This window comes from Microdochium trichocladiopsis (assembly GCF_020744255.1).
Source record: "Microdochium trichocladiopsis strain MPI-CAGE-CH-0230 chromosome Unknown B0I36scaffold_5, whole genome shotgun sequence".
Classification (NCBI taxonomy): domain Eukaryota; kingdom Fungi; phylum Ascomycota; class Sordariomycetes; order Xylariales; family Microdochiaceae; genus Microdochium; species Microdochium trichocladiopsis.
In genome coordinates this window covers 1885920-1910538 of record NW_025763548.1, presented here as the reverse complement: position 1 = coordinate 1910538, position 24619 = coordinate 1885920, and the positions used below count along the sequence as shown (strand labels likewise).

General features: G+C 56.5%; 7 protein-coding genes across 7 annotated transcripts; 5 read left to right on the top strand and 2 right to left on the bottom strand.

The window, feature by feature from the left end:
* Positions 1–802: 802 nt before the first annotated feature.
* Positions 803–4017, top strand: B0I36DRAFT_119123 (uncharacterized protein). The gene is made up of 3 exons (XM_046148008.1): positions 803–1149; positions 1210–1349; positions 1418–4017. Exons 1-3 carry the CDS (start codon positions 1052–1054, stop codon positions 3583–3585), a joined length of 2406 nt encoding a protein of 801 aa, XP_046012831.1. The 5' UTR covers positions 803–1051; the 3' UTR covers positions 3586–4017.
* Positions 4018–4695: 678 nt separating this feature from the next.
* Positions 4696–8938, bottom strand: B0I36DRAFT_119098 (AGC/PKC protein kinase). Its single transcript, XM_046148007.1, has 5 exons — positions 8193–8938; positions 7849–8118; positions 5662–7789; positions 5400–5601; positions 4696–5336 (listed from the first exon to the last, which is right to left on the bottom strand). The coding sequence occupies exons 1-5, from the start codon at positions 8656–8658 to the stop codon at positions 4911–4913; spliced, it is 3492 nt and encodes a 1163-aa protein (XP_046012830.1). The 5' UTR covers positions 8659–8938; the 3' UTR covers positions 4696–4910.
* A 1141-nt stretch (positions 8939–10079) lies between these two features.
* On the bottom strand, positions 10080–11123 carry B0I36DRAFT_362888 (uncharacterized protein; the record flags this gene model as incomplete). The annotated part of the gene is made up of 1 exon (XM_046158723.1): positions 10080–11123. The coding sequence occupies one exon, from the start codon at positions 11121–11123 to the stop codon at positions 10080–10082; it is 1044 nt and encodes a 347-aa protein (XP_046012829.1).
* Positions 11124–12170: 1047 nt separating this feature from the next.
* Positions 12171–15343, top strand: B0I36DRAFT_323289 (origin recognition complex subunit 4 C-terminus-domain-containing protein). Its single transcript, XM_046153950.1, has 4 exons — positions 12171–13634; positions 13691–13852; positions 13906–14337; positions 14399–15343. The coding sequence occupies exons 1-4, from the start codon at positions 12336–12338 to the stop codon at positions 14975–14977; spliced, it is 2472 nt and encodes an 823-aa protein (XP_046012828.1). The 5' UTR covers positions 12171–12335; the 3' UTR covers positions 14978–15343.
* Positions 15344–15361: 18 nt separating this feature from the next.
* On the top strand, positions 15362–19219 carry B0I36DRAFT_323287 (uncharacterized protein). The gene has a single exon (XM_046153949.1). The coding sequence runs from the start codon at positions 15413–15415 to the stop codon at positions 18905–18907; it is 3495 nt and encodes a 1164-aa protein (XP_046012827.1). The 5' UTR covers positions 15362–15412; the 3' UTR covers positions 18908–19219.
* A 997-nt stretch (positions 19220–20216) lies between these two features.
* On the top strand, positions 20217–20738 carry B0I36DRAFT_349265 (uncharacterized protein; the record flags this gene model as incomplete). The annotated part of the gene is made up of 1 exon (XM_046156778.1): positions 20217–20738. One exon carries the CDS (start codon positions 20217–20219, stop codon positions 20736–20738), a length of 522 nt encoding a protein of 173 aa, XP_046012826.1.
* A 2049-nt stretch (positions 20739–22787) lies between these two features.
* On the top strand, positions 22788–24403 carry B0I36DRAFT_323281 (uncharacterized protein). The gene has a single exon (XM_046153948.1). The coding sequence runs from the start codon at positions 23188–23190 to the stop codon at positions 24355–24357; it is 1170 nt and encodes a 389-aa protein (XP_046012825.1). The 5' UTR covers positions 22788–23187; the 3' UTR covers positions 24358–24403.
* The last annotated feature ends 216 nt before the right edge of the window (positions 24404–24619 follow it).

Genomic DNA, 24619 nt, shown 5'->3' with positions numbered 1-24619 from the left:
AGTGCCTGAGGCTTGGCACTGTTGATGTAGTTGTCAGTGGAAGCAGGGGCACATTGGCACGCCGTCTCGCATATATTTGGATGCTGTGACCTGCTGGTCGCTGTTCGGCATGAATGAATGAATGAATGCTTGTCCATTGGTGTACACGAGAACAATTGGGTTGTTCCCGTCGTGTGCAAATGCACGCTGGCAAGCAGGCCGCGCTGGTTGGGGCGCAAGTACCAATCACGTCCCACCTCCAGCTGCCCGCTTCTGCCCTGCTCAGAGGCCAAGTTGGGCTCGACCTTGGTGGTCATTTGGTACAGCCCACCCGCACACACATCATCTGCACATCCTCGCAACGCACTGCTTCAGCATCGTCATCCAAACCAGGCCTGACAGCACCAGCTGTGACCACTGATATTCCCTGCCCCGCAAGCCTGACCACCATCCGATCTCGTGCGCCTGTTTTCCCGTGATATTCACGTCCGCAACATTTCAGCACCACCGAAGCCCTCTCGCTGCCCCTCGAGGTCGCCTGCAATCTGTGTGGCTTCACCAGATTCCTCACCATTGGCCCTGCTGGCCCTGCCAGGACCCAGCGCTTGTCAGGCGTAGCATCGCCTGTTGATCCTACGCAACAGGGCACGCGCCTTGTCTGCGCAATCGCGACCTTGGCGCCGACAGTCTCGTTGAGTCGCTCTCGTTGAGCCCGACCACGGCACTTGCGACCCCCAGATTCTACCCACACCACACACAGCAGTACTCTCGCCACAAGACATCGCCGCCCTGCCCAGCACCCCGCACAATAACGGCTCACATCCGCCACGGCTCTTCACACCTTCGTCCACGTGCACCGGCTCTAGCACCGTGCGCCTTTCCGATCTCCAAACCCCCATTACCGATATCCTCGCTGTGCTGCCCGCCATAATCCACAATTCGCGCGACTTTCACATCACATCGTACTTGTCAGAGCGGCAATCACAATATTCGAAACCCCCATGCAACCGAGCCAATCGCCCACTGCCACAACATAAAGACTCGGGCTTTCCAGCAGCCATCGTTAGATGTCATGGCACTACGATATACTGAAGAAGAGCTTGTATTTTTGCGCCAATCCCCCTTATGTGTGAAGCCAAACGCCCTTCCTCCCGCCGAGGAATGGATGGGGTAAGTATCACTACTGGGAGCATTGCGGCATATCACCACCTACTGATCACAAAGCCACAGGGCACCTCCAGAAGCGCCTCGCAACAACACCCAAAGCGGCAGGACAGACGGCAACCGGAACAGACACGATGACGGCTCAATGCTAGATCAGGGCAATCGCCGCGCCGGCGCAGACAGACATCTGTCCCGCAACAGCACGAGTAGGTTTCACAGTCCACACAGTTTCCCATTCTTTGTTTTATGTAGCATGGAAACTAACTATTTCCAGACCCTGAAGACATTGGCCTTGGGCTACCTCGACCAGCGTTTTCGACCTCCACTTTCTCACGCACCTCTGCCACCGATAAATCCTTGACTAAAGACTCTGACGGCCGCTTCCCGTTCCGATCTCGAGCTGGCGAGACTGAGTCAGCCGATCGCAACCGTGGAGCCCGAGTTCGTGAAAGAGATGGGAGGACAGAGTTTCGGCGTCGTGGTGATGCCGATCAGGACTCTGATGGCTGGAGCACCGTGAAGCCGCGCAAGAGTTTTGGCACCGAGGGTGCCGAGCGATTTCATGGCCGATTGGGTGAGCGATCTGACCGCCTCGTCGGAGACCGGCGACCGCGTGAGCAAGATGAGCGCGAAGGTGACAAGACTCGCCGCAACTTCGGCGAGTTTGGCAAAGACAAAGATGCCGAGGATTCCAGCCGACGCAACGGACTCGGGCGTACACGGGCAGACCAGAACTGGACGCGAGGCGAAGCAGGAAACCAAAGCGACAGCGCTCCTGCTCCGGCTCGCGAACGATTCGACCGGGCAAAGAGCTGGAGAGAGCGGGCCACTGCTGACGAACAGCCCAATGATACTTACACTGACAAACCTCGCGAGCGGGGTCATGATCGGAGATGGGATCGTGACCAGCGCCAGGAGCGCGAGCCAGAATGGCTTGACGAGCCTGCTGAGGACAAGGCCCAGGCGCACACTCAAGAGGACTTTCAAAAGTTCATGGAAAGCATGAAGGCTGCGCGTAGCGGAGCAAAGCCTGAGCCAGACTCGTCCGCGCCCAAGGGCGAACCTGCGTCTCGCTCCGGACCACACGACAGAGATACAGCGCCAAGAGAGTCCTTGCCAGTCCTCGAAACTGGTCCTGATCAGTTCTTTGCTGCTTACGGCCAAGGCTCGGCGCTTGAAGCCCTAACCCCCGAAGCTTCCAAAGAAAACATGGCGCCTTCCAAGCACAAGGCGTCGAGATTCCAGAACTTCTTCTCAACTCAAGAAGAGACTCGTCGTCAAGTCGAGGCGACACCTCCCCCTGCTCCTCGTCAAGCACCTCCGCCTGGATTCAACCCACTCCTCGAACTGCTTAGCGCAGGACCGGCACCTACTGCGCCACGCCCTGCCAGCCAGGATTTCGGAAGCCCGCCCCAGAACGATGTTGCGGAAAAGGTTGCCTTCCAGGCTCTGCTCACCAAGCTCCAGAAGCAATCGTTCTCCTCTCCACCACCGAATGGCGGATTCCCGGAGCCGCCTCCAAGCCATGAGCTGGGCCTTCCCAAAGGCGCTCTGGGCCCGCCGGCTGCCTTCTCTCCGTATGGACAAGAGCGTCGTGACGTTCCCATGCACAGAGGCCCTCCTCAGAACCCAGAACTTCACGCACCTCGCCCCCAGCAACATGCGCACATGGCCGCAGGACGGCCAGAGCAGATGCTCCATGAATTGCTGGGACAACGCCAAAACAGTCATAGCCAAGGACTTCCGCGAAACGAGCAGCCGTCGAGCCGCAACAGCAACAGCAACACAGAATTTCTCATGACACTTATGCAAGGCTCGGCTCGTGCAGGCATGGACCACCCTCAGCACAACCAACCCCCTATGCGCATGCCTCAACCATCCCGGGCCGCACAGATTCCCCAGACTCCAGACCGGGAGCCTGACTATCAACGCGAGCGCAGCGCCTCACAACACCAAGGCGGCCGCCCAGGCGGACTGCCTGCATTCTTTGACGAGCCGCATCTTCAGCATCGTGAGCCAGAAAGCCGCGGGCCTCAGCAGCCCACTCAGATCCTTCAGAGACAGGGTCCTCCCGGCCTTGACCAGATGCATCCGAGCGCATGGATGCAGCAAGGCGGTGCTGGCCAGCAGATGCCGCCACCAGGGCGACCTATGATCCCGCCCCCAGGCCTTGGAAGTAACGCGCGCAACGGTCCGCCTGTACCCGGCATGTTCCCCCCCAATTTCCCCATGGGCGCTTTTCCACCGCCGGAGGGCATGCCTCCGGGGCCTCCTCGTAACATGGCGCCTCCCCCGGGCTTTTTTGGCGGACCTCCACCACCAGGCTTCATGGGCCCTCCTCCAGGGATGGGTGGCTTCCAGGGCCCTGAAGGACTTGGATTCGGCTTTGATGGGCGCGGCATGCCGCCCCCGACCGCCAATGGACCTTTCAGGCGCAACTAAGCCACAGACGACGACGGTCAAAGGGAGCAACGCCTGGCTTTAGCGTTGACCTGCGGCAACTCAACGAATATCTTCTCGAGACACGCAGGGGTGGCGTGCATCTGATCAGACAGCCGTTGGTAATGAACAGCGCGGCCAGTCAAGAATAGGATACTGTACCGTCTTCTCTGCCACAGTCTCATCGTCGCAGCACACAAGATCTCTAGCCTCTCAGTGAAGCATGATCACTATTCTCCAACACTGCCTTTCCTACACAGGACCTGGCGGAGATACTCTGGCTCGAGGCAATCCCGATGGATTCTTTTGTGGATCAATCATGTAAACCTCAGACTGGAGCAAGAGCCGACACATAGAACGGGGAATAAAAATAAAATGCAACGCGAAACGAAACTGGAGAACAAAGAAAAGTCCCACCGGGAAAATTCATGACCACGCGTTCTCATGTAGATTTGTGCCAGTCGCAAGATGTTTAGACGGCGCCAATGCAAATCTGGCCATGCCAAATGCTCCCCTGGCCCTCTGGAACTTGGCCTCCACCAGTTGAAACCCGCTATTCATTGTGGATATGTGATTTAATACGGGAAGATTGACCTGAGAAAACTCCCCCGCTCTGTGAAGCAAGTGCCGCCACTCTGAGATTCTGGGTCGTTGATGAACCGGCACATTGGCACATGTTGCCGTCAAGCATGTCCTCGCTGGGCCCTTTTGAGGAGAAAGGCCACGAAGGTCCCGTGATCGTTCAGATGTGCTGTGCTACAAATGGAGTGAAGAGAAAGAAAATCAAATAAATTACATTGGGTGATAAACGTGTACGTCATGCATGGTCTGTCGGCACTGTTTGTGATTCGAGAATGGTGCTTGTAGATGTTCAAGACAAACATGACAAAGAGACGCATTTCAAGCAAAGCATGTTTCTTGTACTCGCTGCTGGCTATGATGAGGATGCTTGAGGTAATTGTGGTCCGCGTCTCTCATCCAACGAATGCTCGCACTGATGACCTGTCCTCGCCCGTGCCATCTTTGCATCTCTGGGTCGGTGCGCTTCGATGCACCTACTTAGCCCAGTTTGATTGGGTATCTATAACAATTACCAATGGCATTCAGAAACGCTATAGAGGTGGCATGAAAGTTGACTCCTTTCCTGCGAAGTACAAGGGTGAGATAATTATGTATGGTGGTTCCCTGTCACTCGTCGGAGCTCTCTTCATTCACAGGCTTTTCTACATCCTATTCGAAGTCGGCCGTGTACGAGAAGCCACGGAACTCTTCTTGCATGGCTTGCGACAGGACTACAGTACAGTTAGCGAACGTAATCGAGAGATTGTCTAAATATATGCTTGCTTACCAGAGTTGACCGGAGTAAGTACGGGTGTAACACTAGTGAACTCCGAGTCGAAGTTACTCGTGTCAGTGGCGTTCTTGATCGTGGGCATGAAGGGCGGTGCCACGCGCTTGTGGAATATGTCTTCCCAATTGACGTTGCGGAAGAAAGGCTGGCTCATGACTTCCTGGGCATCCGTGGGACCTGAGCCAAGACGCTGGTCGGGCTCGCGAGTGAGAAGCTTCTGGAGGATCGAGACAGAGTCGCGTGGCATATGAATTGGATACAACGGCTCGTCTGCCAGGATGGCATCGTATATTTCGTCCTCGTCTTCGCCGCGGAATGGTGATTGCTGAAGCAGCATCTGGTAGATCAGGACGCCGAAAGCCCACCAATCAACCGCACGACCATATTTCTTGTCCAGCAAGATCTAATCACAGAATCAGCACCGGATCCTGTCGAGACAATTTGCAAGTTTTGGAAAGGGACATACCTCAGGAGCCATGAACTCGGGGGTTCCGCAGAACGTGCTAGTAGTTGAACCAAACCACATGTCCTCCTTGCACAAACCATAGTCACCGATTTTGATGTGGCCATCAAGAGTTAGAAGGATGTTGTCAAGTTTGAGGTCACGGTATATCACGCCATTCTCGTGGAAGTACTTGAGCGCGAGGCAGACCTCGGCAGCATAGAACCTGTCGAGATGATTAGCTTCTCACAGCTATCCACGGGTCCAAGGCTTCTTGAGAACTTACTGCGCACGCTTAGTGCCGAACTGGCCCCGCTGAATGTGCCACATCAGATCACCACCACTGATGTATTCCATGACGAAGTAGACCCGGGTCTCCGTTTGGAAACAAGCATGCAGGTTTGTGAGGAAGGGATGACGCTCCCGGTTTGCAATGAGGAACACTCTCTTTTCGGATCGAGTGCTCTCAACTTCGTCGTTCTCAATAATGAATTCCTTCTTGAGAACCTTGATGGCGTAGAGCCGCCGCGACTTCTTCGTCTCGGCCAGCATGACCTTGCCGAAATTGCCCTTACCCAGTACAGCAAGGAAGTTGAAATGGTCCAATCCAATACGTTGTCCTGTCCCAGGGTCCGTAGCTGACGGCAAGGGCTTGCGAGAAGCACCGGGAATGCCGTGGGGAGACGATAGTGACGGCGTCTCTTGCACAACAGCCTGGGGCTTTTGCGGCGCAGGGCTGGAGGCGTACGCCGGCTTGTCATGTTGCGGTTGCTGCTGCTGCTGCTGCTGCTGTTGGTAGCCATACGATGGTGATGTCGGCTGTTGCGGAATGGGACCGGCAGAAGGGCGATGCTGCTGCACTGGTGGCTGGCCATAGTTGTTGTCCACGTTGGCGAAGCTTGCAGGGTTGTAGGGCAATGGCGCTGTGGACTTGTTATAGTTCTGGCTCGCTGCACTGCTATACGGGTCATCCTGTCCATCTGGAGAGCTGTAACTGCCAGTCCGGCCACTGGCATAGTCTTGACCGTGTGAAGGGCGACCTCCGTACGCGGAAGCGCCGCTCATGGCCGCCGAAGCCGCAGCCGCAGCCGCACTCTGACCCGAAGATGTCCTGTCAGGATGCGTGGGCCGCTGAGGCGATATCTGTGCCCCATACATGGCCTTAGCAGCCTCCGTGGCCTCTTGTGAGGACACGCTTGGCTGATACGAAGGTGCATGGCTACTGTAGGGGGACGAAGGCGTCTGCGAGCTTGCCGGGCTTGCCTTGCCCTGGCGAAGAGTCTTGTCGGTCAAGGACGTGACCTTTTGCTGTCTCTGCCTTTGTACTCGCATACCCTCAAGGATCTGGTTGGCTGTGGCCATGCTCATGCCACAGAAATCAGGCACCAGATGAACACAGCCTGCGTGCGCTGTAAGATTGCATTCAGAGCACTTTCTGCAGTTCTTCTTTCCAAAAGGCAACATGTAGCCACAGTGGCAACACCAATTGGCCGTAACGTTGCTGAAGGCCTGGAACCTGTGAGGAATCCGGTGGTTGATCTTCTCCTCGTCTGGATCTGTCTCCGCGTTGCTCTTGCTGATACACTTGGTGACGACACTTCCGTAACACTTCTGGTGGCATGTGTACTTGCAGTCTTCGCACTGCATGCCGGCAGAGTACTTGAGGAAATCGCCACAGAGAGCACAGCGCATGATGTTGTAGAACTGGTGCTGCACGAATTTGTGGCCATACATCTCGTGGACCTCTTCCTTTCGTTGACGCACGGCGCCCTTTCTTCCAAGGCCGAGGTCGACCTGTCGGCGATCTTTATTCTGCTTGATGAAGTCGAGGGCCAGATGAATCGAGCCCGCCGGCTCTAGGTTGAACCATGCATCGATTGGCTGCGAAGTCACCTGAGGAACTGCTTGTGGACCAAACTGCGCTTGACCTTGACCTCCCTGGAGTCCAGGACTTGTAGCACCGGCCCCGAATGACTGCTGTTGTGTTGGGCTCATGGGAAACTGGGATGGCGGGCCGCCTGCATCTTGGCCTCCCATCCTATCTGCCGAGACCCAGCCGGAGTTTGTCATCTCCGCTTCAATCTTCTTTCGGCGCATCTCTTCAACGATATCGGAGATGCGGATCCACAGCATGCCGATGGGGATCGCGTGCTCACCCGGCTTGTCGTAGACTGTGAGTTCAACCTCGTTGGCCTTGTCGACGTCGATGTTGTGGTACTCGGCCTCCCAACGATCGCCACGCGCGATCCGGGTTCTTGCCACAATGTTGTCTTCCACTTTGACGGCAACAAACGTCTCCGGGCCCCGGGAAAATCTGCCGGTGCTGGCATGGTCGACATCTCGAACCTGGATTACCCGGATCGCGAGTTGACCCGTGAGTGGTTTCCGCAAATTGGGCATGTTGATACTATCATCTGTTTTGAGCAAAAGGTTAGCTTTAGAAAGGAGCTGAAGCCACAGGAAGCCAACGCACCATCCAGTTGATCGGCAACCTCAATGTCATCGATGTGAAGCTCTTCATATCTTTTGAGAGCCTGCTTCAAGAGCTGAATCTTCTGCTTTGACTCCACGTGCCTGGCGGCAGCATCGGCCTTGCTCTTGCGATCGCCTTCCATATTATAGAGCTGAACCATCTTCTCGATTCCCTTGAGGTATTGCTCTTCGACGTTTAGTTTGAATTGGATCTGAGAAAGCATAAGTTGAATACGAGGGCCCATATATGGGCTGTCGTACTTGATCAGATCTGTGATGACGTGAACCAGTTAGCAGCAGGCTCTGGATACTTGGATCGTGACATGGGTATCATGAGCGACGAACCGAGCTTAGTAAAATTAGGCCTGGACTTGGGAACGCCGGCACCTGGGCCTGGAGGCGCGTAAGGGTGCCGCGGCGGCATCATGTCTCCGTGCCCACCGATCTCGCTGTACTGAACGGAGCCGCTGCCATAAGAGCCCCTGTCTCCTCCCCAGTTGCCTGCATCCTTCGGAGGAGGAGGCGGGCCTCCTTGGCTTGCCGGGCGTACGCTGCCAGACCCGACGGCAGTAGAGCCGGAGCTGATGCTCATGTTGTCGACATTGTGGCCAAGTCGCTTCATCTGCAGGTCTCGAATCTTCTCCTCGAAGAACTGGATGTTGCGGCGGCCATCTCGCATCTGGTTGTTGAGGCGGGAACGAACGTCGGCATTTGGTGTCTGCTGGAGCATGGCCTGCGCAGCGTTGAGCAGGACCCTCTCCTTGTCGACCTTCTTCTGAATGTTGGCAATTTGCTCGTCTTCATTCATCATGCAGACGGTTGCGCGTCGTCACGCGCGGGACCAGCCGTGGAGGGGAAAGTGTTGTTGCTGGCGTGCCGACTGTGGCAGGACGAGGTGTTCTGGTGAAGCTGCAAGCAAGATGGAAGAGCTAGGCGTTGGTTGGTCGGGAGGGGCAGCGGGCGAGTGGGAGAACAAGGCCTGCGCGGGGTGGAGAAGAGGAAGTCCCGCCGTGTATTGGGTAAATAGACAGCTGTCAAATGCCACAGCAGTCTGGAACCAAATCAAAGTGAGGTCGAGAGCATCTGCTCGGCTTAGTCACGAACGGATTCGACGCGCACGAGACTAGCAGGTGTTGATCAAGCAGGCGTCGCTGCCTGGGCGTGACTGCTGTTCACGATGGCTCGACTGGGGCAAAGACTGCAACACGAGAGCAAGTTGAGGTGGTCCTGGTGGGAGCCGAGTGGGTCGTTCCAAGCAGGAGACCAAGGGTGATGGAATGAGTCTGTTGGCAGAGCGTGCCGCTTGACAAAAAGTCAGGGCAGATGTGACTGCTACGGGTGGTTGCAGTTAGCTATGACCGACGGGAGGATTTAGCCGGCCTGGGAGAGAGGGACGTCCAAGATCGATCTGGCAAAGCAGGGCAAAGAGCGTCGACAACAAGGAGTCTGGCGGGGAGGTAGCGATGTCGTCAGTCGGCTGCGCCGACAATGAAACATACGTCGTCCGGAGCGCTTGGGGAGGACGGACTTCAGGAGTGGGAAGGGAGGGAGGGGGAGGGGCGGGCCACACCAAGCTGCCCAAGCGGTAGAGGGGCTTCCGTGTTGCAGGCACTGGGCTAGTTCGCACGGTGGCATCAGTGGGGCCAGTAACGTACATAGCCCGCTCGAGAGACGGCCGAGCATGGACACTTTCAAGGTTGGAAGTCACACTTTGCACATGTCATTCCGGGCACTTTCAGACTTGGGAGCAGAGCTGAGCCATTCATTGACCCACCCCTCCGAAATTCCTTCTCATCGATGTTTCAGCCGAATTCTTCCTGCAGCTCTTTCAAATTGAATTAAACAGGAAAATCACAAGTGCTCGACCGGGCTGGGCACGAGCTTGCAAGCTCGTTCTCAGACTTGACCACTCGCCACAACCCTTAACCCTTGGAGGGGTCGGTAAACAACCCACACGAAACCAGGAATGGGCTGAACCACGAAACCCAAGGCGTAGGTTGGGAACTGGAAGAACAAATTCACACTTGAGTTCCGGGGGACCACATCCACGGTTCAGTTGGAGAGTACATCGTTGGTTATTAAGTATTAAAGTTCCCCGCAACCTTCTAAAGTGGCGTCAGAGTCGACGTGCAAGCAATGCGCTTGGCTGGACACTTGATGTCTATTTTGTGCCAGACCACCGGCAACTAGATGCCCGAATCCAGTGACTCTCGACGAGTGTTGTTCACCGGCTCACTGGGAATTCGCATGTGTTGGGCCAGACGGTGCATAATAACCTCCAAGCGGAATTTGCGGTTGCGTAGGTTGAGGGTGTCTCGCAACAGGCGCCGGCGGAGCCGGGGTATAGTATCCCGCCATCATGGGAGAGGGGTTTGACGCCGCAGTCTTCTCTCCGTGGTGTGTTTGTGTTTGTTGTTGTTGTTGCTGCTGCTGTGGCTGACCTGGGAAGTGATAGGCACCAGGCTGAGGCGAACCATATGCCTGTTGCTGCATTGGTGCCATGGGGAACACCATTCCTGGTGGCGGAGGCGCCGGGAAATGCTGGTTCCAGCCGCCCTGCGGCGGCGGTACCATCATGGGAGGCGGAGCCGCCACGTAGATGATACGAGCACGCTTGTTCCGGTTCCGCATATGAGTGTCGACGCAAGCCCCAACGAAGAGGGCGAAATGGAGAACCAACGCCACGATGCAGAAGATGAGCATGGCCCTGAGGCGAGGAATGTCCGAACCAATCATGCGATCCTCCTTGCCTTGGTATGAACCCCTGCAATAATACGAGTAATCGCTGTTGTACCCGTAGAAAGTGTCGTCCTCCTTGCTCGCATTAACGCAACGATCGTACGCGTTTTGAATGGACTCGCCAGTGAAAGCAGTGATGACAAGCGCCAGGACCCAAGCCATCCATAGCACCAGGTGCAAGCCAACGTTTGCGCCAGGATGAACGCCCTCCTGGAAGTTTCTGCCCACACGGATTCCTTTATTGCAGACCGTGAAAGTAATCACATTGCCCAGCGTCCAAGCCATCGCGGCAATGGACACTGGCAAGTTGATAACATGGATCGCGGACCGCGCCACGCTGTAGGCGAGGTACGAGCATGTGAGACCAAATACCGCAGCGGCCGCCACAAAGGCGCAGGTGTGCAGGACAAGCTTTGCATACGCCCAGGGCCGGCTCTGCGGCGGCACAGGAAGCCCAGGATTGCCATGGAAACCTGCAGGTGGGAAAGCCTGCAGAGGTTGCTGATGCCGATTATAAGGGGCCGGCAAAGGGGCCATGGTGTTCTGCTGTGCAGCGTGTGCCCCTTGCGTGGGAGGAGCAGAGACTCGAGGGCTCGAGGGTGCTGATGGTTGAACATTCTCGGAGGGTGGCGCAGGACGTGCATGTTGCGATACGGGCGACACTGACGATGGTGTTGCGACAGATGTTGAGGTATGAGCAGCGGGCGAGGTCGATGCGTGCGCTGGCTCGCCAGCTGCCTGCCCATGGACGGGCTGCTCGGTCGAGGCCATCCTGGCGACTGTTTTTGTGAATAGGACAATCGACCTAGGACGAGAAGCAGGAATTTGCGGCGCAAGTGGTGAATACTATAAGACTCTGCTTGAAGAAGAAGAACAGCAGCAGACTTGAACGAGGGACAATAAACGAATGACTGAACGGACTTCCCGCCACAACGACAAGGTTGGCGAGAGGTGAGTAATAGAGAAAGTGCAGAAAAGAACTCTGAACGGAATGAGGGTGGTGCGGGCATGGAGCATCGTGTGTTGGTTGAGCGCTACGGTCCAGACAGGGGTTCTTCCGCGCCGGCGCTGGCGACAGGGGCAACATGGATGTTGCCCGCTCCCTGGCTGGGAAATGCTGCCTGGCTCAGCCCGGTCCGAGAGGAGCGGGACCAGGGCCGGATCGTATAAGGCCCGCGGGCGACGGACCTTTCAAGGATGAGTGACTGGAGGCCATCCACTTTGGCCGTTGGTTATGCCCAATCCTCTGGCGGGTCATACGCTCTAGATTTGTCTGCATACGGGGCGGCTGGCCTAGGCATGGAGGAGTCCGCCCGTGTCCTAGGCAGCAGCACGCTCACTTGCGCCCAACATGCTCTTTTACAACGGCCTAGACTTGCGGTCAGGGTTGGCTGTGGCGTTGCGATTCCACATGATGCATGCCAGCTTGTGCTATCCGGGTATCAGGTTCAATAAGTGTTCGCCTGCCTAATGCAACTTAAATGTGCTTGGGTTCAGCGTTGGCATATCGACAGTTCAATTGTCATGGGGACAGCCAATCACACAGGAGTATCCGAGCACTCACAGAACCCCACCGCGCCAGGCTTGCAAGCCCCGTAATCGATTAGTTAGCTCCATAGCTCCAGCACTTTGGGAGAGCGCGTCTCGGCGCGTCTCCCCTAATTTATGCACTGCCCGACATCGTCAGAATGTTGGATCTGGAAGCGTTGCATTTGACCAGCTTCCTGACTGCCGCCTCCTCCCGGTAACATGGCAGATGAGCCGCCCCCGAGCTCCGCCGGACGGAAGCGCAGCCTCCCGCAATCAGAAACAGAGGCGTCGCCATCGACAACGAGCGGTCATGCCACTAAAAAGCGTCGATATGGGGGTCTTGCAACGGCTCCGTCCCCTTCGACACCAAGGGGCTTCCGGGCGATAACCTCAGCCATCGGCAACGTCCTTTTTGGTCGAGAACAAACAAAGCATAGTGCAGCCAAGGCCCAGATCGATGCCGACTCACTCTACGACGACATTCCCAGCTCGGGTGACGACATCTCGCAAACCAAGGCTGATCTGCCCATCAAGTACAATAAGTTCAGCCGCGAAGTCGTCAAGGAAACCCTCCGCGATACCCGAACATCACCGAAAAAGCCCGCCGCCAACGTGCGAAAGTCTGTCCCAAACATCCAGAAGCCAAAGGCAGCATCAGACGATTCAGCTTCAAAGGAAGCCCAGCAGTTGACTCCGACGCGCCGAACGACAATACAAAAGTCGATTGCGCGAAATGGCTCGCGGGAAAAATTGCCAGTATCAAGGAGCAAGAAGTCTGCAGAGGAGAGCGGGCACGACGAGAGCTCACATACTATCAACGCAGCGCCACCAAGGCCTCCCCAACTCAAGGGTATCCTGTCGCCGTCGAAGAAACGGGTTGGGACGCCGAGGAAAAGCGTGGCTTTCGACAGCAATGCCCAGGACACACAAGAAGAGATTTTCTTCGCGGATCCGCCGGTCAAGGCCAAGGCCACTCCAAAACACACTGCCTCGACACGGAAACCACGAATCCCGGCGCCGACTGAGCGTAGCGAGCCAGACCACCCGCCGCCTGAGAGCATTGTTGAGGGCACGGGAACTGAGAGCGAAGACGACGAAGTGTGCGTACTTTGTTCCAAGCCGGATTCGGAACCTCCCAACGAGATCTTGTTCTGTGAGAATTGCGACCTCGGCTACCACCAGGTGTGCCATGATGTTCCCGTCATCCCGGAAGGCGACTGGATCTGCAGGAACTGCTCACAGGAGGATGCAGTCGCAAAAGATGGACGCCAGGGCCAAGTGTTGGATAAGGATACTGTCAAAGCCAGTTCCATCATCCCGACAATTCCTAATTTCGAGGCCCACCTGCGAAGCATGCAGCGTATCCTGATTGATCGCTGCAGCGGCGCACGTCGAATCAAGCTTTGCGATCAGGAGGAAGCGTATGACAAAGCGTACCAGCTCATGGAACAGACTATCTTGGCGGGCGAGGGCAATTCGATGATGGTCATCGGGGCTCGGGGCTGTGGCAAGACAACAGTAAGCGCGATTTCGATTATTGTAGGCTGTGGCCTATTGACTGACGTTGATTGCAGCTTGTCGAAACCATCATCTCGGACCTTGCTGCCGAGCACGCAACAGAGTTTCACGTTGTACGCCTCAATGGTTTCATCCACACCGACGACAAACTGGCACTCAAGGACATATGGCGTCAGCTCGGTAAAGAGATGAGTCTAGATGATGACGAGGTCAATAAGGTATGCTGCGTACCACTCGCTCTCCTAAAACCACATCAACTTACACGATGCAGACAAGCAACTACGCCGACACGATGGCATCACTGTTGGCACTCTTGTCTCACCCTGCGGAGATCACGGATGCCGAGGAGGGGTTGACTTCCAGAAGTGTCGTGTTCATCATAGACGAATTCGACCTGTTTGCCACACACGCCCGTCAGACGCTGCTTTACAATCTCTTTGACATAGCACAGGCCAAGAAGGCGCCCATTGCGGTTCTTGGTCTGACGACGAGGATAGACGTTGTAGAAACCCTTGAGAAGCGTGTCAAGAGTCGCTTCAGCCACCGCTATGTCTACATGTCACAGCCCAAGACCCTGGCGGCGTTCTGGAAAGTGTGTAGACAAGGTCTGGTCGTAGATCATGAAGACCTTGAGAAGGAAGGCTTCGACACGGCCGTGGAAGGCGCCCTTGCCTTCCAAAAATGGTGGACAGAGAAGATCGAGGTGAGTTCCCTAGGCGTTCAGAGCTGTTTCGTTATTCAATGTTCTTGCTGACATCCTCCAGGCCTTTGCGAAAACGCCGGGTTTCGAAGATCACCTGGAATATCAATACTACGCCACCAAATCGGTCCAGATCTTCCTGACGTCTTGGATCTTGCCACTTTCAGAGCTTTCCCCAACGGATCTAAACATTGCCCTGCCGTCGTCCAGCACTACTGTCTCTTCGCTAGATCTCGTAGAGTCCAAACTGCAACTGCTCGCCGGCCTCTCCGATCTTGAACTAGCGATGCTCATATCGGCTGCCCGCCTAGACATCGTTGCTCACACAGACACGGTGAATTTTGCCATGGCGTACGATGAATATACATCCCAGATGGGCAAGCAGCGCGTACAGTCGGCAGGCTCGGCAGCGATGCTCGCACTTGGGGCGGGAGCCAAAGCATGGGGCCGCGGGGTGTCAGCAGTCGCGTGGGAGCGCCTGGTCTTGCTGGGCTTGCTCATCCCTGCAGGCATTGGGACTAGAAGCAATGCAGCGCACGCTGGCCTCGAGGGGAAGATGTGGAAGTTGGACGTGTCGCTGGAGGAAATCCCGACAGCAGTCGACCTGCCAGCTTACTTGGGGAAATGGTGTACGCAGATATAATAATGAGGGGTCCATTTTCAAGCTGAAGCCTCACCTTTCTTTACCTCGGTCCCATGTGCGTTTCCTGGTGCTCTTTGAACGGTAAGCAGGAGCCACAAGCTCCTTTTGCTGTAGCCGTGTGCATTTAGAGAAGCGCCCTCGTCGAACGCGAAACGAGGGCAAACGGACTCGCGGGGTGATATCGGCTGGGGGTGGTGCTTATATCAAGCGCAAAAGGTTGGATTCTCGTGGGACAATGACATGGACCCTGGAGGATGGGGGCTGCGTGTGGCTAGACGTCCGCCCTGCAGGATTAAGTGAGACGGCCCCCAACCTGCCGCATGGACGACAAGGCTTCGGACAGGCAGGTCCTTATTCGTCGAGGCTGAACATGGAAACGTTAGGCAGCACCATGCGACATTGTCACTTCCCGCAACTCGCTTTCGCACCCGAGACATGGCTATGAAGCGGCCATGGACTTCACTAGACGATGCGTCAGCCGAGTCAGGGCATTCAGCGCTGCCAGCTAGTGATGGGACCGCCATGACCCATCCCGCCGAGCGCACCAGTAATGGTCTAGGCTCGACTCTGTCGCATCGTGACTACACGATCGCCTGGATCTGCGCCCTTCCTGTGGAGCTCGCGACCTCGCGGCTGATGCTCGACGATGAGCACGGTACTTTGGACGCCTTGGACGCCGACGACAACAGCTACGTCTTTGGTCGCGTTGCGGACCACAATGTCGTCATGGCCGTCCTCCCAGGAGTCTACGGCAAAGTGAATGCGGCGGGTGTCGCAAAGGATCTGAAACGAACCTTTCCTAACATCCGTGCGACCCTCATGGTTGGCATCGGCGGTGGAGCACCTGGAGAGGCCGATTTGTACCTGGGGGACGTGGTCGTCGGGACCCGAGTTATGGAGTACGATCTCGGCAAGGCCATGGAGAACGGGGGCTTCGAGGTAACGGGCATCCCCAAGCAACCGTCGCCCTTGCTGCTCGCCACCGTCACAAACCTAAGGTCCAAGCATGAACACGACCAGTGGTCATCCAGAGCTCTTGCCTTGTTACAAACACGACTCTCCCGGTTTCCTCGTCCTACCCAGCCAGACCAACTCTTCCAAGCGAGCTACCCACACCCTCCGGGCGCTAACACATGCCAGCAATGCGACCTCAGCAGGCTACAGCCTCGGAGGCAAAGACTTGGAGACAGCTTCCAGATCCACTACGGTGGCGTAGCGTCTGGCGATAGCGTCAATAAGGATGCTCGTAAGCGAGATACAGTAGCGCGCAAGCTCGACATCAAGTGCTTCGAGATGGAGTCGGCAGGTATTATGGACAGCCTTGCATGCCTCCCGATCAGAGGGATATGCGACTACTCCGACTCCCACAAGAACAAGGTTTGGCAGCCGTATGCTGCGGCAACGGCAGCTTCGTATGCAAGGGAGCTGCTGGAAAACATTCCGCCTTTGGCAACCACCCGCCAGAGCCCATCACTTGCAACAGAAAAGCCGGCGACGAGCGGCTCGATCTCTCGCACAGTTCACCAGAGGAAGGATATCTTGAAACTGCTCGAGTTCCCACGAATGAACTCGCGCAAGTCTGCGATTCAAGCCGAGCAGAGCAAGACCTGCCGTTGGTTCCTGGCTCACCCGAAGTACGCAAGATGGGCCGGCCAGAACGGCCATGATTCCTATCGCAGCTCGTTCTTGTGGATGCGGGGCAAAGCAGGGACAGGTAAATCGACTATGATGAGATTTCTGGACCTGGAAGCGAGGAAACGGCATTCAGACATTGTCATCTCTTACTTCTTTAATGCCCGCGGCGAGCTCGTAGAAAAGTCCATCACGGGAATGTACCGCTCCCTCTTGAGTCAGCTTCTAACACTAGCCCAGAACCTGCAACATGTCCTAGATGGCTTAGAGCTGCCCTTGACTGGCGAGCACTTTAAGCCGGATCTCCAGACGCTCAAAACCGTGTTCCAAGAGGCGATCATGATGCTGGGGAGGCGAAGGCTCGTCTGTTTCATAGACGCACTCGACGAGTGCGACGAAAACGACGTCAGGGACATGGTCCAGTTCCTCGATGATCTCACAGAGTCGACAACAGAGGCGGGCATTCACTTCCGCGTGGCATTCTCAAGCCGGCCATATCCGTACATTCAAGTCGACGAGGACCATCTCATCACTCTCGAGAACGAGGAAGGGCACGCCGCCGACCTTGTCCAGTACGTCGCGAAACGGCTCAGGGTACCCAAGAAGACGCACGCCGAGCTCGAACACCTCATCCTTGCCATGGCCTCTGGTGTCTTCATGTGGGTCGTTCTCGTCGTCGAAATCCTTAATAAAGAGGCCAGTCGTGGCGGGCTCGCCCTTCGCCGCCGGCTGTCCGAGATCCCGCCCACCTTAAGCCAGCTGTTCAAGGAGATACTCACGCGCGACCAGGAACGGCCAGAACAGTTGCGGCGGTGTATCTTGTGGGTTCTGTGTGCAAACCGGCCCCTCACGCCCAGCGAGTTTTGCCACGCCATGTGGGCAGGCGGCTTGAGTAGCAGCGAGGTGGACGACGAAGAGCTGCCCGACACGGAAGACCAGGAGCTCAATGTGGCTCTCGCCACGAGCGCCTCCAAGGGCCTGGTCGAGGTCATACGCGTGCGCAACAAGCAGACCTCTGTGGTCCAGTTCATCCACGAGTCTGTCTCTGACTACCTCGTGAAGGAGAGAGGCCTGCAGGAGCTGTGGCCAGATCTCGGGTTTGAGTGGGAGGGCCCCAGCCATGAGATCTTACGGGCCTGCTGCGAGTCGTATCTAAACCATCCTCGGATCTTGGAGATAATCAAGGGCTACAGCGGGATGGGCACTGATTACGACAACGGACAGCCAGCGTTTGTGACGGATGAGTGGACTCGGTTTGTTCTCACCGTGATCGAGCGACACAGCCCAGATAACCCGAGCTTCGAAGCAGCTCTCGCAAAGGGTTACAGATTCTTGCAGTACGCGACCCAGAACATCCTTTACCACGCCGATCGGGCTGCACTGTACACGCCACAGCACAGCTTCCTCGCCCGGTTCTTCGGCAGGTTGGGCGCTCCAGCCTTGGACTGCTGTCAGCCCGTCAAGAATCGACGCTACGGCGACCGGGCGGATGGAGTACATGTCTTGGTTGACAAAACACTGTACAACCTCATATCCACGTGCACAATCAACTATGCACTGTTGGATCGTAAAAGGCAGCTCGGGGAGGAAGCCCACCACTATCTATGCCACAGCGACTCCTTGATTGTGGAAGCCGCCTCGAACGGCAACAAAAGGCTCGTTGCTGCCCTCCTAGGTCTCCCGTCCTCCATCTATCAGGGCAAAGACTTACTAGAGGGTCTTGACGGCGCGATGAATGTGGCCCGCATCAGCCCTGCGTCTTGGGCCGCCGAGGAAGGTAGAATAGAGCTGCTCGAGGTGCTAGCTCGTAATGCATACTCTCTGTCACGGGTAGACCAACCGGGGTACACGCCGATATCCAGAGCGGCGCGGAACGGCCACACAAAGACGGTGCGGTTCTTGGTGGAGCACGGCGTGTCCGTCGCGTCCACAGACTCGTTTGGATGCACGCCGCTGCTCCGGGCTGCGGAGAGCGGCCGCACGGCGACGGTGCAACTGCTCCTCGACCTCGGCGCCGCGGTCAACGACGAGTCCTACAACGAGGCGGTGCGCTGGTCCATCATCCGAGGCCACGGGAACGCGGCGATGGTGCTTCTCCGGAGATGCAGGGCATGGAACAAGATGCCCGTGGAGGACTGGACACGCCTTGCGGAGCGCTTCGGGCATGCAGAGGTGGCGCAGTTGATTGACGAGAGAAGCACCCAGTCTGCGGTCAGTAGGCAGCTCAGACTTGAGGCGGCGCAGAACAGAAGACGGATAGCGTCGGCAGCAGCACAACCACAACCACAACCCCCGTGAGGAGTGCCAGGCCCTGGAGACGACGGCACCGAATGCTCAGGCGGACACACCAAGTCCCCGTCCCGAGACAAAGTAGAAGCATGACATTAGTAGCAATCACGATAGGCTTGACTTCTGCAAGAGTATCTTGAGATCAATAATAGAGATCAAGAGACAATATCCACGGTAGTGTTTAAGAGTAGCATGTCGAGCTTTGCCGAGTAATGTCGGCAAGGAGAGCCTCCTATATGTGCGTTTCCCGGTGCTCTTTTTGAACGGGGGAGCCGGAAGTCGTTAGGCTCCTTGTTGCTGTATCCGTGCGCATCTAGAAGAGAAGCGCCTTGTTTTAAACGCGAAGAAACGAGGGCAGCAAACGGGACTCGTGGGATGATGATGATGATGTCAGTCTAAGTTGGACTGGGGATTAGTGCTTATGTCAAGCGCCCTGCTGCCGCCGCCCACAAAAGGCTGTTTGCTAATTCGGGACAATGACATTGGACCCCTGGAGGAAGGGGGGCGCAGGATGCAATGCAGGGGTGTATCCCGGCTGCTCAGCTGTAGGGTACCGCCTCGGAGGTTTGCTTCGCCCGGGTCGTCCATCGACGTGTGTGGTTGGTCGAGGTGCCAGGGCCTTGTTGCTAATTCATACGGCACTCCAAATAATTACCATGGTAGGGCCCGACCAGACTCGGGGAATACCTAGACCAGCCATACCTGTGGGTCTGATGCCTGACGCCATGTTGATGAAACAGTGCCACTGACTGACGGCTTTGGGGTAACCCATCTGCTAGGATCCTTGTCGCCCTACCTGCGCCTTCCATTGGTACCTTGATAAAGAAAGGCGAGCTGCTCCCACCTTACTGGATGCGAGAGCCATGTTTGCTGAAGAAAAGGAAGACTGCAGGGGGTGGGTGGAACTCTGTCCCCGGCGCAGTGGCAGCAGTTGTGGAGGTGGACACGGCCAACTACACCGTGGGGGCAGCTATTAGCATACATCACCATTATAGCGAGGCGAGTGCACAGTCATGATTGTCAAGATTCGCGTCTCGGTGACTCAGCATTGCAAATGGCCTATTAGTACTGAAGCACATAATTAGATGAAACGTACACGTAGGTAAAGGTACTCCACATTTTGACAGGTTTGAGCCGCCCCCCCCCTTGCAGCAAAACGAACTTCAACACAGCCGTAGGAACAACGTTCACCGCCCGTCTATCAGGCGGCCTTGCCACGGGCGATCAGGAGTACCAGCACTGCCAAGCAGGTCCCGATGCCACTCACTGTAGTTGCCAGCCAATTCGCTTTGTTTCGCCTGCATAAGATGAGCAAAAAATGACAGTAGCATCCTTTTCTGTCATGATGGATAATGTGCAGGGTCAAGAAAGAGCCTTGGCCGATCCGGCACTCGATCCGCAATGGCTGCCAGGCGCACCTGTTCCACTTACAGGCCACACAGAGCGGTTTCGTGGCGACCCCGAGGCATCACGCGAGCTGCGCGGGCACTTCCGCATGCTGGACGAGCTTGCACGCGAAATGCCAACTACTCACCGGCCCGGGTCTTGGGCTTTCTGCATCGTCCGCCTCACCTATGCCGCCGACGCCCAGTTCGAGCGCAGCCTCGCCCGGGTCGACGCCGCACTGGCTGACTATGCCCATTACGAAGCCGAGATGACCGGATTTAAAAAAGCTCGGCTGGGAGCTCGACTTGGAATAACGATACCAGACCACACCGACCCGCGGCGGCCGGCCCGGGGATTCCTTGCGCAGCGGGGTACCAGAACGACATCTTGCAGGACAAAGCGAATCTCAAATAACGCCACTGGTGAACCCGCCTGCGCGTTCTTTGATCACTAGCGCGCAGAGCATCTCGGAACCGACCAGCCCCTGGTCGGCAGTAAGTATGACTGCTGCCAATCCTGAGGATCGAGGGACAAATGATTGTTGTATGTAAGACGGTAAGAACGGGCATGTGCTCATTGGGCACACAGGATCCCCCTTGCGCGCCAAGGATTACGTGTAGACAGCTAGCGGCACTTTGCGCAGGTTTGCGGCACCTCCAATCAAGAGGCAAACATTGAAACGAACCTTTGAAGCTGAAAGGCCGGCGTGTGCTAGAGTTGACCAGCGCCGGCAGCGTGTCCTCCCTCACGCCCCCAGCAGGTAATAGTTCGACGCAGCGAGCGTGGACTTTAGTAGGCCGATTTGCCGCGCGGCGGGCCAGGAAAGGTTTGGGGCTGCAGGCGAGCTGGAAAGCTTGATCGAGCGCGAGGCAGAGCTTCAAGGGTGGTCGTGTTTGTTCTAGAGCCCGGAGGCTGACGCTGCCGTGCGCCGCCTCGACGCCGCCTCCCTGCTGCTCCCTCCACGCCCCCCTGCAGGCAGGCCTGGAGTGCAAGGTCCACGCTGTACTGATCAGGTCCAAATTAATCCGGCCCAAGCCCCCCCACCAAAATTGGCTGCACAGTACTTGCACACGACAAAAGGCCACAGAACCGTCAAACGAGGTCAGAATCGAGTAGTAATTATTGCATTTTGAAGCTGGCGATGGCGGCTTCAATATTTGGTGTATCCTCCGCGCGCACGGGCCACTGCGCGAAGGCGACGGTCCATTGTAGTGAGGACCTTTGTGATCAGCCGTTCCGGCACTGCTGCCCACGCCGACTTCAAACACTCCTCAAATTGGGAGGTATCACCGTCGTTTCTTTTGAGGGCCATAATGTTTGGAAACAGTTTTACTAGCTGGCGCTTCATTGAGGCCCAAATGTGCTCAATTGGGTTGAGATCTGGCGAGTGTGCTGGCCAGTCTGGTAGTACCGCAATGCCCCTGACGGCGAGCCAATCCATAGTACTCTCTGCGCAATGAATTGCTGCATTATCCTGCTGAAATACCTGCCAATCGTCGTATATTGGGATGAAGCCATCGCGCAATGCCTTCTGATAACTCCAGGCCGTATAGCCCTTCTTTCGCTTGTTGGGATCTGGCTGCGATTCGCGCTGCATTATCACCAACTCTGACCGGCACCCCACGCCGTTCTTCAGGTATATGGCACCCCAAACCATAATGGATAGGTTCGCCTTAACGTGCGATTTAAGGTTGACGAACTGGTCGTCCCATTTCTCGCTTGGGAAGCGGAATACCCATTGCGCGGGTGCGTTTGTGGAGTTCTGGCAGGACGACTCATCCGTGAAAATCACCTAGATCAAGTCAGCATAATCCCACCAACTTCACTTACACGTACCTCCTGCAATTCGTCGACTTTTGGTAGCCACTCTCTTGCAAATGCAAGCCTAGCTCTTCGTGCTTCTTTAGATAGCGGAATCCTCTTCTGAGCTTTCCACTTACGTAGCTTAGCTTCGTGAATGATGCGCTTTATGGATGTCTTGGAGATCTGGAAGGGCATGGCTTGTATGATCTCTGGCCACGTCGCTTTTCGCTTGCGTTTGACGATAGTTAGTACGCGCCTTCTCTGGGCATTTGTGAATCCATTGCGACCATTCCGAGGCGATTTGGCTAGGTTGCCGTTGTTTTTCCAGTCCGAGATAATGCGGGTGATTGTTGACTTGGAGGCCCGCGTAAGCTCGGCAATGCGGCGGTGCGTTACACCTGCGAAATGGGCGGCGCAGATAGCTGCTTTCTTCTTAGGAGTGAAATCCTGCTTCGGCAGCCTATCGGCGCACACTCCAGCAACAAAATCATCCATGATAACCTCAAAATGCGCTCGAAATGGTGGTTTTGAAGAAGGGAGGGTTTGCAGGTGGCGCGACGCGTTCGCGTCGGTGGGGTGGTTGGGCCGGATTATTCTGGGCCCCAACTGTATGTCCCCGAACCCATCTGTGAGGCGAGCGCACCTGCGCCCGTCTTAAGTTTAGCAACGGCTGCTCAGCTCCCGCCCAACACCGCTGCACCGCCGACCCCCAAACACTTCCTCTCCACCCTGACGCCCGCTCTCGCTGGCACCCTCCACGACCTGGACAAACCGCTGTCTTGTCCTCGACTGCATCAAAGAAGCAGGCAGTCCGCTTGCCTGCTCCTCACCAACTCGCAACATTCCACAGACCGCAGGCCGACTTTTGCCTTCGTGATATAATCATTCGATCACAGAGAGCCCTGGTGGAACCCCTTCGGCTCGGAGCTCGCCTCCGTCGACTTTGACGTCACTGCAAAGCTGCACGGCAATCTGCACTCTTGACGCCCGCATACGCGGTACTGAAAAGCCCCGATACCCTGGGCTTCTCCCACCCAACAACACGCCAACTTGGCATAGGCACAGGCACAGGCACAGGCACCCGCCGTTCACTACCCACAATGTCGAAGCGCACAACATTCACAAACATATCGCCGCTGCCCAGCAGCATGACGCGGGAGCAGGCCCTGACTTTCCTCCACGACCACCTCGAGATGATCGACCTCAATCCGCTCGTCATTGAGCGCCACCGCATCGACACTCCGGCCCACGCCCTCGACGGCGAGAAGCACTGCACGTGGTACAGCATCACCGACAAGATCGAGTACATCCCAGGCGGTGCCGTCAAGAGCGACGTCACCTACACCTGCGCCTTCCACGACATGCCCGACGGCCTCCAGACACACTGCTACGCACCCATGGGCACAGACATCCGCGACCGCTGGACCGTCGCGGGCACGCTCCCGGGCGAGCCTCCGCAGCCCGTCGAGCTGGGCCTAGACGCTCCAAAGACGGGCTTGTACCTCCGCGAGGACGTCGAGCTCAAGTGCAACTTTCTCATGTCCTCCTTTGTGAAAAAGACCTTGTCAAAGTCGCATGGCAAGCTCGTCGACACCATGATTGGCAGGGCCAAGAGCATGCCGCCGTCAGCCTCCAACAGCACCACCAACACAGCAGCGTCGACGCCCTCGACACAGACGTCGCAGCTATACTCTCATCACACAAGCTCGTTGAGCAGTGGCATCAACGGCATTTACCGCCCGCCCACTTTAGGAAGCCAGCACCAGTCCCAGCAATGGCCGGCTCCCGGAGCACCGGCTGCATATTCAGGGCAGGTCTTGGTAAATCCTAGCCGGCCACAACAGCAGCAACCACAGCATCCGTACCAGCAGGCGCCAGGCCTAGCCCCTGCGCCATCGCACCACGATAGACCAAGCTCGACACCTCCATACAGCAACAGCTTGCAGGGCAACTACAACACGAGCAGCCAATACGCCACATACCCACAGCATCAAAGCAACCCAGATCTAAGCCCGTGGCCGGCCCCGCTGAATTATAACAAACCACTACCTGCGTCGCCCACAGGAGGCCCAGGGTATCACCATCCACCGGTGTCCGAGCTGGGCAACAACTACACCACGACGAGCAATGGTTACGTGGCAGAGTTAGGCGGAGTTGGAGGAAGGTACCCGCACGCCCCGCACGCAGGCGTGCAGGAGATGCCGACAGAGTACCACAGCGACTGGCAAGCCAAAGAGAATGCGGCGCATAGGCCGGCTGAGCTAGCATGAAATCAAATTGGGCGAGTATGACAAAAAAAAAAAAGGGCGGGTTGGTTTTCATCGTATGCATGCCGGCTTTTTGCTTACCAAGATGGGAGACTTTCATGGGGGAAAAAGAAGTATGGCATGTACTTAAGTCGGCATGATGGGTTCTGCGTTTTTCATCATTGGCGTCATGGCTGGGTCTGGAGGGCGTTTTGGGGGATTTCCATTAGATTACTGGTCCTTATTACAGGATGCAGCACGAAGCGTTGGTCTCTTCAGCTTGCAT